Source organism: Neofelis nebulosa, chromosome 12 (genome assembly GCF_028018385.1).
Source record: "Neofelis nebulosa isolate mNeoNeb1 chromosome 12, mNeoNeb1.pri, whole genome shotgun sequence".
NCBI classification, from domain to species: domain Eukaryota; kingdom Metazoa; phylum Chordata; class Mammalia; order Carnivora; family Felidae; genus Neofelis; species Neofelis nebulosa.
This window is the reverse complement of record NC_080793.1, coordinates 83,981,375-83,994,503: the sequence shown is the minus strand read 5'-3', so window position 1 is coordinate 83,994,503 and position 13,129 is coordinate 83,981,375. Positions and strand designations below refer to the sequence as shown.

At 45.2% G+C, this 13,129-nt stretch overlaps 1 protein-coding gene across 7 annotated transcripts in view; it reads left to right on the top strand.

The window, feature by feature from the left end:
* PIP5K1B (phosphatidylinositol-4-phosphate 5-kinase type 1 beta) overlaps positions 1–13,129 on the top strand; it is a 313,556-nt gene that overhangs the window by 126,059 nt on the left and 174,368 nt on the right. Inside the window, exon 1 of one of the 7 annotated variants that reach the window (XM_058695767.1) lies at positions 11,794–11,902. The exons of the other annotated variants lie outside the window; for them this stretch is intronic. Coding sequence (XP_058551750.1) covers positions 11,810–11,902 — 93 coding nt within the window. The 5' untranslated portion in view covers positions 11,794–11,809. Of the gene's footprint in view, positions 1–11,793; positions 11,903–13,129 lie in introns of those variants that run through there. 7 annotated transcript variants of the gene reach the window in all.

Below are 13,129 nucleotides of genomic sequence, written 5' to 3'. Positions count from 1 at the left end.
GGATAGCTAGCAAGAAGTTTTGCCATAAAGTACAGGAACCACCTGATCCAACTGCATATTCGAGTCATGGAATTAACAGGATATATTTCCTGTGCCATTTTCTTGTGGGAGAATATGCCCCTTTTCCTGGTATATCTTCTGACTTGCCTACTCAGCCAAACCTAGAAATATAAGCAGGGAGTTTCTGTCCAAAGTGATGACGTGGTGGGGGCAGAGTAGGGTGAAGTTTCCGGAACCAGGAAGTGTCATGTTATGTCATCTCAAACATGCGAATCTGGCCAGAGGCAGTGACGTCTCTGATAGCATATTTGACTCAGCAGCGTTGGTAAGGTCTTAAGAACCGAAAGTCAGATATTAAGATGGCAAAGAATTCCAGTAAATAAGAGAAGATTATTTAATCCTGGAGGATTATTAACAGGACAGAGTTTTTTTTCTTGTGCGTGGTGGCAACCAGATGCTTCGAATGGTCTCTGATTTTCAGATGAAGATGAGCAGCGGAGGGAGAGGTGTTTAGCTTCTCTGAGAAAAACACCGAAAAGCATAGTTCCTGAGTCTTCAGTCCTCAGTAATTCGGTGTTGACGTGCACAGGAGGAAGAGGGACTACTCAGAGAAAGTATCGCTTCGCTAGCAGGGGACGGCTCGGCTGAACTACTCCATTAAAGTCTTCTCCATGGAGCAAAGACATCGTCACACTGGAGGTGTTAATCAAAGCGTTCCCAGAGGTGGCTGGGGTCTCCTTAGCTATTGGAAATGTGTTTGTCTCTAGGCCCAGATGAACCGTTACCCCGAATGAAAGAACTTGACGCTCACATAGGGAAACCCCTGGGTGTGAGCTCTGAAAAAGCGGGACAGGGCAGGAGATGAGAAAATACCATCCCTCTTTTCAAAAGTGAGGAAAAAGTACCTTCTGGAAACCAGATGTGAGACGGCTCCTTGGCATAATTTGAGCATGGATTAGTCAACATATGGTTTCTGTACAGTTAGAGAGGAAACACGTGTCTTGTACAAACCTGCAGAGGTTCATAAAGATATAGTTTATGCCAAGTTGACTACATTGCTTATTCTGAGAGAGTCGTTAAATTAGTCACAGACAAGAAAGAACTCTCAAGTTGAATGAATCTTGATTTGAGGGCACCAGGAATATTCTGGTGGCATCCTTTCAGACCAGCCGGAGAAGAATGGAGTGAACGTCATGGTGACTGGGCTCGTACCTGGTTGGACTAATGTTCCCAATGGATGGCAGTTTTGTTTCCTGTTCTTTTGTGTCTCCCAGCCTGTGCACACGTTGACCCTGGGTAGCTTAATACTTTTTTGCGCATGACCTTAATGAAGACATGGAATTCGTGCTTGGCAAATGTGCAAATGACAAAACAGCTTGAATAGGTAACTAACAGACCACACGAATGTCATCAAGGCTACTGTGCATTTCATTAAGTATTGGCCCTTTTACAAATGCTTGAAAGAGTTCTTTCCCAGTCCTGCGGGCCTGCCCATGAGGTATGCACCTTTTTAATAAGGAGTTTTGATAATTCGTTGGGTTTTGGCCTCTGACTAAAGGCAGTCCAGGTTAAGAACCCCCTGACCTGTGTGAGGCATGGGAAGGATATCAAAGGAGTTTATAAGTATCTTACAGTTGAGTGGGAGGGACAAGACAGGAGTTCTCTCCTTTAGAACCCAGTAGTTAATAATAAAGGGTTCAAAGGAGGAGAAATCACTGTGGGTTAGAGTCATCAAGGAGGCTTAGGCTTCCTGTATCAAGCCCCAGATTTACTGGGCAGCTGTCAGTAGCACTCAGCATCATGAGGAATGGGATTTCCACATGTTTTTAGGGAACCCTTGGTGTCCATGGAACAATGTTATAGTCTCGGGTCTTGAGTATTTGCACATGATTAGTTAAGCTGGCTGCTCTTCTGTTCGTTCTGGTGACCATTTCCCTGATCCATTGTCAGTTCTTGACAACCCAAGAAGAAAAGCTAAAATCAGTGGGTGAGGCGAATATCTTCAGCTAAAGGCTGCAACAAGAATTTTGAGTTTCCCTGCTTAACACGAACATGTGGCCCATACGACAAGCGTTAAAGGCTGCCTGGCTTTTTTTACAGAGTGTAGTATTTCCCTTCTCAGTTCATTTATGGAAGTGTCTTCCAAAAGAATTGTAAACACAAAAGCCTACGGCAGCTAAGCAGGTAACAGGGGAGTGAACTAACTAGGGGGGCAAGTGGTAAAGAGGAGACACGTGTCTTCTGTATTTTTTTTTAATTTTTTTTAATCTTTATTTATTTTGAGAGAGAGACAGAGTGTGAGCAGGGGAGGAGCTGAGGGGAGGGAGCCACAGAATCAGAAGCAGGCTCCAGGCTTTGAGCTGTCAGCCTCCGAGCCCCGCCTCAAACTCATAAACCGCGAGACTGTGCCCTGAGCCCAACCGACTGAGCCACTTAGACACCCACCATACAGTTTATTAGAGGGGAAAAAAAGACATAGATGCACATGGAAAAATTAAGTAATGACCCAAATTGGTATTAAGTGCCAAGGCAAGTGGCCTTTCACATAATCTTCTAGCAAATACTGGTGAGGCCAAAGCTCATTACAGTCTTCTAGAGAAAAGTCCTTTTCTTCAACTGGTTCGTTAGCAGTGCATTTTGCTGGGATAAAAATTTTATAGATGCCTCATTGCTTTCTGTCACGATGGAAAAATGCCACTCCTTAGGTGACTGTGAATTGATTGACCTACTCGTTTGTTTCACTGATGGGGAATCTGATGAGCACAGGCACAGAATCAGGGCTGAACGTGATTTGTGGGGGGATCAAATAGCCCGGCCTGGACAAAGCCAAGTGTCAATGTTTAGGGAAAGCACAGGCGATTTAGGGGGTAAGGACTGGGTAACCTTGAAAGCTAGTTTGAGTTTGGATTTTGTGTTCTAGGCCAGCACTGTGCACTAGAACTTTCTGCAGTGATGGAAACGCCCTGTAATCTGCACTAATACAGTAGCGACAGGCTGCATATGGGTGCTGAGGATTTGAATTTGTGTCCAGTTTGTCCGAGGGATGAATTTTTAATTTTAGTTAAATTTCGATTTAAATAAGCGCTTGTGGCCAACGGCTACCATGTTGGACAGCTGAGTCGCAGACAGTGAGGTACCATGACATGGTTTGGAGACGAATGACGACAAATCTCAACTAAGGCTGACCTGAAAGTTTTCAGAGTAACAACTAGAAATTTTCTACTACTGATAGTAATGTGAGGAAGAGATTTTTTTTTTTTTTTAATGTGAGAAACTTAGAAGGAAGCAGAAGGCAGGACATCCGTTCGCTTGAGATTGTTTTAAACTCAAGTAAAACACTGATGTGGGAGATAAGAGTTTTCTCGGTATTTTATACATGGAAGAAATTGCCCACCCCTCCCCCACCCGTCCAGAACAAAGAGATGTCAGAGTGCATCCAGGTCACCTAGCAGTTCTTTGTCAGGATCTCCCTGAGATTTAATCTCCCAGAGATTAAAATCTCTGGCCACCTAACGTCCCAGTTCTGTGACTTGTTCCTGGGAATCGATCAGTGTTTCCCAGTCACCTGGGCTTGGACTGACGCAGGCAATTGTTACTGCCGCCATTTGCATTGCTTCCTCTCTCCAGGCTCCTCCCAACGTCATTCCACACCGCTTGCCCCTCCCTCTTTTACTTCTCTTTCCATCCTGGGCCTACCCACAATAGCATCCCCCCTCCCCCTTCCCCAAGATCCGGGTTCTGATGCCTATTGGAGGCTGCCCTGGGCATAGAGGTTGCCTACCTTCGACACCAACAACCCAAGCGTAAAACTGTCTACCTGATTTTCACCGTGACCTGCACCCAGAACGGCAGACTAGGACCCAGTGTTCTTGACCCAAGAACCCTAGTTCTTTCAGTTTTATTTTGTTCTGTTCTTTTTTTTTTTTTTAAGGCCTTAGTTGTCATTTAATTGCAGTGTCTCTGCCAGTTTCCCTATCAGTGGAGGTAGGCAGTGATGAGGTAAGAGGGAATAATGCTAGCCCTTTACCACATTATAAGGAAAGATGGCTTTTATGACTTTTTAAACCTAAGGTCATGACTAAGCAAGGTAATGACTCCGAGAGACTTTGATCAAAGAGGAAGCATTTATTGAAATACGAACTCTTTTATAAAATATCTCTGGGAACATACACAGGCCCTGGTAACCTTGGCTGTCTCCGGGGAGAACCAGGTGGTGGGAGTCTTGAGTTAGGGAAAACTTGTCTGTATAAACCTGCATATATGTTTAATTTTGAACCGTGTGAATATTTCACCTATTCGAGCATTGAATCAGTGACGTTTTAAGATGGCAGTAGGGGCTGATATGTATTCCATGCCCTGACTGTTCTTTTTTTCCTTCAGATTCTAGAAAGCCATCGCTTCCAGAAAGCAAGATACTTGCTTTGACCTCTGGTTGCACTACCCTCTGTCGCTTAGCGGAGACCTCTTTTTCTGTGCGTTGAGCAGCATTTCTCACGGATAGCAACCACATTGGTCTCTAGGAAGAGTGATCCTTCAGCATTCCAAGTGTTATTTCTAGGCACCTTAATCCAAAACACTCTAACCCAGCGGTTTTCAACCAGCACCACTTTGGCCCCCCAGGGAACATTTGGTGATGTCGTGAGACATTTTTGATCGTCACAAGTGGAGGGCTGGTGCTCCTGGCATCTAGGAGGTAGAGCCTGGCGATGCCGTGTCCTGTAATGCACAGGACAGTGCCCACAACACAGAATTATTGCAGTGTTCATAGCAGCGAGGCTGAGAAACTTGGCCCAAACCAAACTCTCCTTTTAAAAGAGGGTGGATAGGCGCCTCACTCTTCTGGATAATAGTTGTGTAACCTGAGGCATTTTCCCTAATTGATGTGAATCTTAATTTTGCTCCTTGAGGAAATGTCACCAGTACCTACCCTGACAGCCTCATTGTGGGGTGAGCATCAAACACAGCCTGGGAATACCAGTGAGTGACATCACTGCCTTTATTAGCAAAAGCAACATCTCTCGGCCTCTGATTTCCAGTCAGATGCGTTCTGTTGTGCGTGGCTGCCTCCCGCAGTGCTGGCCCTGGCGACTGGTCACTTAGCATCCTGCTGCTGGCTCCAGTCTGGCCTGGGCATGGGGGAAGCACACAGTGAGGCCCAGAGCAGGACCTCGTGGCCTTCCATGTAGCCGTGGCTTCAGAATAAGAGAAAGACGTGCTCCTGATGGGGGGCTGCCATTATGGGTTTTTATCATTTGTTTATTTTTATTTCTTTTAATATACTTTTAAAGTGTACTTATGTTGAGAGAGAGTGTGTGTGAGTGAGCGAGCCAGCGGGGGATGGGCAGAGAGAGAGAGAGGGAAACACAGAATCCCAAGCAGGCTCTGCTCACAGCACAGAGCCCAACTCAGGGCTCTATCTCACAAACTATGAGATCATGACCTGAGCGGAAAGCAACTGAGCCACCCAGGTGCCCCTGCCCTTTTTCTTTTAATTGAGCAGCGAGTGGATGAGCTACGTCATTCAGAGAAGGGAAATTTTTCGGTAATCCCATTAGATTTAGAAGCATGCAGAAGCATAGACCATTACCATCCACCCTGCTGGGCAGATCCTCCCTCCAAACCTTCTGCTTCCGGATAGTATCACCTGTGCTTCCGTGTTTTTCCAAACTAAGTCCTAAAGCACGTGATGACCAATCTGCCTTTATGACTTCCGGGCAAGACATGGCAGGTGATTCAGCAAAGTCAATAGGTGGCTTCCAACAGGCGGAGAAGCCAACCCTCCGATCACGGTGTTTCCTTGGACTGTTCATTTCTAAGTGACCTCCTTTGGCCTTGGCATTGGAAAGAGCGTCCAAGTGGTAAGCCACCCAGGTTTGCTACACTTCTGCGTTCTGATTAACTATGGAATTTCCATCTTGTTTTGGTCCCTGATGCCAGTAAACGTTGTCTTGGTGTCTCCAAAACACCCTAAAACGTGCCATACAGCTTTCTTCGGGGGCGACAGGAACCACTCCATTGTTGAGTGTGGTGTTAATGGCAGGTGGGGAGGCTGGGGTTTTCAGTGCTTCTGCGGCCTGCTGGGCCATCTGAAAAGGAGCCCCTGCTCTCCAAGCACAGTTTAGCTTTTGCTTTCAAATTAAATGGCTTTATAATATACTCCGGTGATCTACATGCCTCCCTGCACAGGTTGGCCAGCAGGGTTCTGATCTGGCCAGCATGCCTCTTGTCCCAAGGCCTATGGCTTGTCCATTTTTTTTTCCCAAAGATTTTAAGTAATCTTTACACCCACGTGGGGCTTGACCTTACAACCCTGAGATTAAGGGACACAGGCATCCCTGGCTTGTCCACTCTTAGCACTACCACCCCATTTCCCTTGCCTGGATAGATAGTTCACGGTGATTTTTAAAGGTGTCTCTTAGAAGTTGCTTAAGGCGGCGCCTGGGTGGCTCGGTCAGTTAAACATTCGTCTTGGGGTCAGGTCGTGATCTCACAGTTCATGAGTTCTGGCCCTGCGTCGGGCTCTGTGCTGACAGCTCAGAGCCTGGAGTCTGCTTCAGATTCTTTGGCTCCCTTTCTCTCTGCCCCTCTCGTGCTTGCCCTCTGTCTGTCTGTCTCTCTCTCAAAAATAAATATTAAAAAAATAATAATAAAGTTGTTTAAGCACAGGGAAATGAAAAATTCTAGAATTCATTATTCTGGAAATCTAGAAAAGAAGGCCAGTAACATAGGAGAGGTTCTAGTCTTCTCTCTACTTACAGATACTAACAGGATAAATGCCATGTGCTTATTCATAGTTTTGCTGTCTTAGGGAGTTAGAATCATTGGTTGCTGGAAGAATCTTACTTATCAAATTCGACTGAGTTTATTTAACCAGAAACCTATTACTGTGGCAAATTAAAGCATGTTATTATTAATTAGAAGCAATTTTAAAAGCTGTGTTAATAATGGGGGGGCCTGGTTAAACGTCCAACTCTTGATTTCGGCTCAGGTCATGATCTCATGATTCCTCACATCGAGCCTCGTGTTGGGCTGTGTGCTGATAGGGCAGAACCTGCTTGCTATTTTCCCTCTCTCTCTATGCCTCTCTCAAAATAAATTAACTTTTAAAAAGCTATGTCAATGATAAGAGCAACATTTATCCAGTGTTTAGCATATGCCACACATCTGTCTAAGCACTTCAGAATTATTAACTCATGTAATCTCATCACAACCATTTTGCTACTCTATGGATGAAAAACTGAAGTTAAGTTGCCCACCCCAAGGCACCCACATAAGTGGCAGAATGAGGCTGGGATTTTAACCCCAACTGTCTCTCTCTCGGGTGTGTCAGACCCAAACCACTGCAATATTTTCTGAACCTTATGGTTCCTATGACATTAAATGGAAAGTTCTCATTTCTCCGCTAGAAGAATAGAAGCCAGGGGGTACAGGTAAAACTAGCCCCCTTTGGATTGGGAGCACAATAGTAGCGAATCATTCTGAAAAGTGTTTTCCCCGATTCAGTGGTTCCAAAGCCAGCTGTGCTTGTATGTTTCTCCTCTGAATACAGAATCTGAGCTGTAGCCGCAAAATAACTTTTTCTAGAAGGTACATATTAATTTTGAAATGGAAAACAATCTCATCTCCGGGTACTGGGTGAAACACTGGAAATAAAATGACAAAGTCCTAATTTCAAAAATCATTCTTGAGCACCGAACTAAAAATTGACAGTGAAGTATGAGATCCACCTGGAGGGGGTGATATATTTTGACCTGTCATTAGGAGAGGAACACGTTTCAAACCTAGCTGTGCCATAGAAAGTCACAGGAGGGGTAATAACTCACTAACGACTTGCTCAATAGCAAAAAAGATCTGATAAAGCATTGGGTTGGAGGGTGAATACTTTGAAAGTTATTTTCCTGCGTGAGAGTCACATTTCCCCAGAAGGTACACCTGTGTTTTCTGGCAAGTTCGCTGTCTGCGGATCCTGTGTCTGTAGCTTTTATCGTAACACAGGAGGAAGATGAGGCATTCCAGCTCTCAGCACCGAAGCCTTCCCTGAGACAGTCAGCGCATCGTTAAGGAGAGAACAAGAAGACGACAGTTGTGGTCTCTGGGGATGTAAATTTAAGATTCTTGCTGTGTCTTTATCTTTTTTGCCTAACGCCCCAGTTTGTGTGTACATCCTGACATCCAGAGACACAAGTTGGATTGAGTTACAAGGAAAATGTTGAACTCTTCATAGAATCTAACTGTGGGGTTTTTTTTCCTCAGTGAAGATCACCCACTCTTTCTTTTACGGGAGTGCTTTTTCTTCAGCCAAATCTGCTGCTGCCCACTCTGCATGGTGGATCAGGGAGCATTTCGTTTTTGAGCACACGGCTGACATACGGGCTGTCCAGGTGACATTCTAATTCTCCTGGGCTACTTTTTCATACTGTGACTTTGTCATTTTTTTAAGGACATGGTCGGTGCCTGGAATATAAGACACACATTTGCTTGTACGTCCAAGCATTCATTCGTGTATTCAGTTGACAAATATTTATTTTGCTTGGCACTGTGCTAGGCCTTGGGGGTAGGACAGAAGCCTAGACGGAGCTCTTCCCTTCGCTAATAATGCTTTCATTCTCATGGTAGAGACAAACCGGAAGAAGTAAACAGAATAAAGCAATTACTAACTTTTAAAGTGCTCCGAAATAAACCCACACATATATGGTAAATTAATTTGTGACAAAGGAGGCAAGAATATACAGTGGGGAGAGGGTAGCCTCTTCAGTCACCGGTGCCAGGAAACTTGGACACTTGGGTGCCAAAGAATGAAACTGGACCCCTTTCTTACACCATACGCAAAAATTAAAATGAATTTCAGGGTGCCTGGGTGGCCCAGGCGGTTAAGCATCTGACTTTGGCTCAGGTCATGATCTCACGGTTCGTGGGTTTGAGCCCCACCTCGGGCTCTGTGCTGACAGCTCACAGCCTGGAGCCTGCTTCAGATTCTGGGTCTCCCTCGCTGTCTACCCCTCCATCTCTGTCTCCCTCAAAAATAAACATTGAAATGAATTTAAAACTTGAATGTAAGACCTCAAGCCATAAAACTCCTAGAAGAGAACATTGGTAAGCTTTTTGACGTTGGTCTCGGTGATGCTTTTTTGAACCCAACTCCAAAGGCAAGGGCAACAGAAGCAAAAATACACAAATGGAACTGCATCAAACTAGAAAGCTTCTGCACGGTGAAGGAGACCACCCGCAACCTGAAAAGGCTATCTACTGACTGGGAGAAGATATTTGCCAATGATAATATCCAATAAAGGGTTTAATATTCAAAATACATAAAGAACCCAAACAACTCAGTAACACAAAAACCAAACGATGTGATTGCCAAACAGGCAGAAGATCTGAATAGACATTTTCCGAGAGAAGACCTAAGATGGCCAAACACATGAAAAGATGCTTATTAGCACCAGTAGTCGTCTGGAAAATGCAAATCAAATCCACAACTCGCATCTGTCAGAATGGCTGTTGTTAAAAAGAGAGGAAATAACAGGAGTTGTTAAAAGGCATTACTCACGCACTGTTGGTGGGAATGTACATTGGTGCAGCCACTGTGGCAGACTATATGGAGGTTCTTCAAAAATGGAAAAATAGAACTGCCGTTATGATCTAACTTGCGGCTATTTGAAGAAAACAAAAACACGTATTCGTAAAGATAAATGTACCCCCATGTTCCTTGCAGCAGTATTTACAATCGCCACGATATGGAAACAACTTAAATGTCCGTTGGTAGATAAATGGATAGGTGTGATACACAAACACACACACACACACACACACACACACACACACGCACACTGGAATTCTGCTCATCCATAAAAAAAGAATGAAATCTTGCCATTTGTGACAACATGGATGGACCTTGAGGGCATCATACTAAGTTAAATAAGTCAGAGAAAAACAAGTAATGTAGGATTTCACTTACACATGGAATCCTCTAAAAACGAACAAATAAAACAACTCATAGATACAGAGAATAGATTGGCCGGAGGGGGGAGCCGTAGGAGGTGGCCACGATGGGTGATCAGTATCCAGAAGTACAAACTTCCAGTTATAAAATAAATCTCAGCCATGTAATGTATGGAACGGTGATTAGGACTATATTATTTATTGTATTGCATGTATAACATATAGATTACTGTGTTGACTATAATATTGTATTGTATATTTGGAAGTTGCTAACGGTAGATCCTGAAAGTCTGCATCAGGAGAAAAGTTTCCTAGCTCTGTATGGTGACGGGTGGTAACTAGACATATTGTGGTCACTTTGCAATATGTACAAATATCAAATCATTATGTTGTACCTCTAAAACTAATACAAGGTTATATGTCAATTGTACTTCAATTTTAAAAAATGCTATGAAGAAAATCACCAAGGGCAGGGGTGCTACTTTTTAGATAAAGTATTTAGGGGAGCCTCTTTCGATAAAGTATTCAGGGGATAAAGTATTTAGGGGAGGTGAGCTGGGGGCTGGGATCCCAAGTGTGAGAAGGAGCCAGCCAGCAGAAGAATGGAAGCAAGAATGTTCTTGACAGAGAGAACAGCATTTGCCAAGTCCTAGAAGCAGGAAGGAGCTTCACGGATTCCAGAAACCGAAGGAGAGGCTGTTGTGATGGAGCGTACTGAGCAAGGAAGCAGAGGCAAGATGGGATGAGAGCAGTGGCTCTGAACTTGAGGCCCCTATTATGTCCCAGGGGACATACGACCTTGCTGTCACAGCTGGGGACGTGAGAGGGGTGCTACCAGCATGCAGTGGATTGGAGTCCAGGGTCGCAGTTACACATTCAGTGATGCACAGAATAGTCCCCAGGTCCGTCTGGCCCCGAGTGCCGAGTGCTAAATTGAGAAATCCTAAATTAAAGAGATAGGTGGTGGCCTAAGTAAAGATGTACCCCAGGCCAGACCGGCCATGGTTGCCTATGTGGGGGGGTGCGAGGGCATGATAGGAATGTTTGGTGAACCCTGGGTTCTAACTCAAGCACCTGGGTGGATGTCGTGGTCATTGATCAAGTTGGAGGGGAGTGGTATGAGGAAAGGCTTGGGAAGGAAGATCCAGTCTCCCAGTTGGGACATGTTAGTTTGGAGATATTTTGAGCCAGTGAAGGGGGGAATTTGGTGGACCCTCCAAAATGTGGATTTGGAGCTCAGGGGAGAGGTCTGAGGTTCCACTTCTCGTTGTTGAGCCATGGATCCATAGGAATTGGTGAGATAGATGGAGGAGAGGCCCCAGGACTGGCAAGCATTCACATTTGGAATACTACCTCTTAAGGCCCTCCTTCATGGAGTTATATTCCCAAAATAAACACAGCTGGCCAACTCATTCCCTTACAGTCTCCCATGGGCCTTCCGTTACGTACAGAGAAAATCTACACTCCGAAGCACGACATACGAGTCCTTTACAGTCTGTCCCCAGTGGGCTTGTCTTGTCCCATCTCCTGCTGTTCAGTTCACGCCTAACTCCAGCCACGCTGAGTATGTGGATCCCGGCTCCCTTCTATTCGTGCTGATCATTCTAGAACACCTTCATTCCAGAAGCAGTTCCACCATTGCCCTTCCCCATGCTTCTAGGCGCTGACTGTTCATTACTCCTTCCCAGGCCTCCCTCAGCACCCTGCCCTTAACCTCTGTTGTATCACGGATGACTTTTGTTTTGTAATAATTGTTTGCAGTGATAGCCTGCCAAATGCTCACCTTGAGCAGCTAGAGAGCAGGGGCCTGGCCCAATCATCTTGACATCCGTAGGGTCCCATACAGTGCCTGGCCCACAACATTTAAGAGATGTATCACTTTTTTTTTCTTAATTCTAAAATTGTCATAGACTTTGCAGAGAGAGATGTTCTTGAGCCTACAGTTCCGGATCTGCAGTTAGAGGTGAGATTTGTTGGAGGGTAGAAAGGTAAAGGTGGGGGGGGGGGGGGTTGTGTGCAGAAAGGGGTGGAATTTATACTTTGGTTATTCGGATGGGAGAAAGAATACTTTGAAAGAGCTCAGTTCAGTTCTCTGGGCTTTTTGTGTTTCAGAGATGATAGTGATTATCTGTGTCAAGTGCATGGCTCTTTGAAACTTGGCTGTTAAGTTTTTGGCATCCGTAAGTCCCCTTGTCTATAATCTGTAGAACGCTTACGATCAGCCACTCATGGAAGAACTTCAGCAATGAAATTTTAAAAGGCAGTCTCTTAACTCCATCGTTGAAAGGTTCTTTTCTTAGATGTTGCCCCACTTAGAGGCTGCCCCTAGGTAGATGCTGGTGACTGCCAGGGAGAAGCAGGATTTGACGGTGGTTGGCCGTCCATTTCTCCAGCATGGCAGCCATAGTGAACATCCTTTTCTTTGTAACGTGGAAGACACAGGACCCCGTGATGTTTTAGAGCTGCTGTTTCAAAGGGAACGAAAGGGAGTAATAGCCTGGCACTTTCCAGAAGCCGCTACGACCCTCACAAAATAGTGGCGGTGTATAGATGTTGAAGTCTGCAGTCAGGACCCAAAGGCAGGGGGTGATGGGAGCCCTGGCTGCCATGCTGTTCCTTTATCCCTCACCACCCCTGGGCTGAGAGGGAGTCTGGCCGGGGGGCCAGGCTGGCTCTACCATTTATGAGCTCAGCTTCATGCGGGACACTTAGTGTCAGAGCATAGCAACAACCACGCTGTGGTGTGACCGGTAAATCTGATGAGGGATGAGAAGGCTCTCGGAAGATCGAAGTTGGCTGTGCAGATATTAAATAGGTACTATCGTCGCTGGATCCTTAGTCACCCCCAGTGGAGCTTAAGCCCCGCAAGAGCAAGGACTTGGCCAACCAGGTAGAACTCAACACGGAGCGAAAGAACAGGTTGTTCTTCACCTTCTCCGTGCTGTGACACTGCTCGAATTGGGAATTCCAAACGGCGTGGGACCCTGTTCTGTATTGATGGCCGTCCCTGCTGTGGAATATTGAGGTGACAGTTGTTTTGAAAAGAGCAGCGGGATTCTGTGGCAAAGGTTCATTAAGTCGCCTTAAAAAAAGGGGGGTGTCCTATGTCCAAAAAGGAAAAATGTTTCCTTTGCTTTCCATTTCATTAAATAAAAATGAAAACTCTTGTATTATAGCTTTACCATCTTCC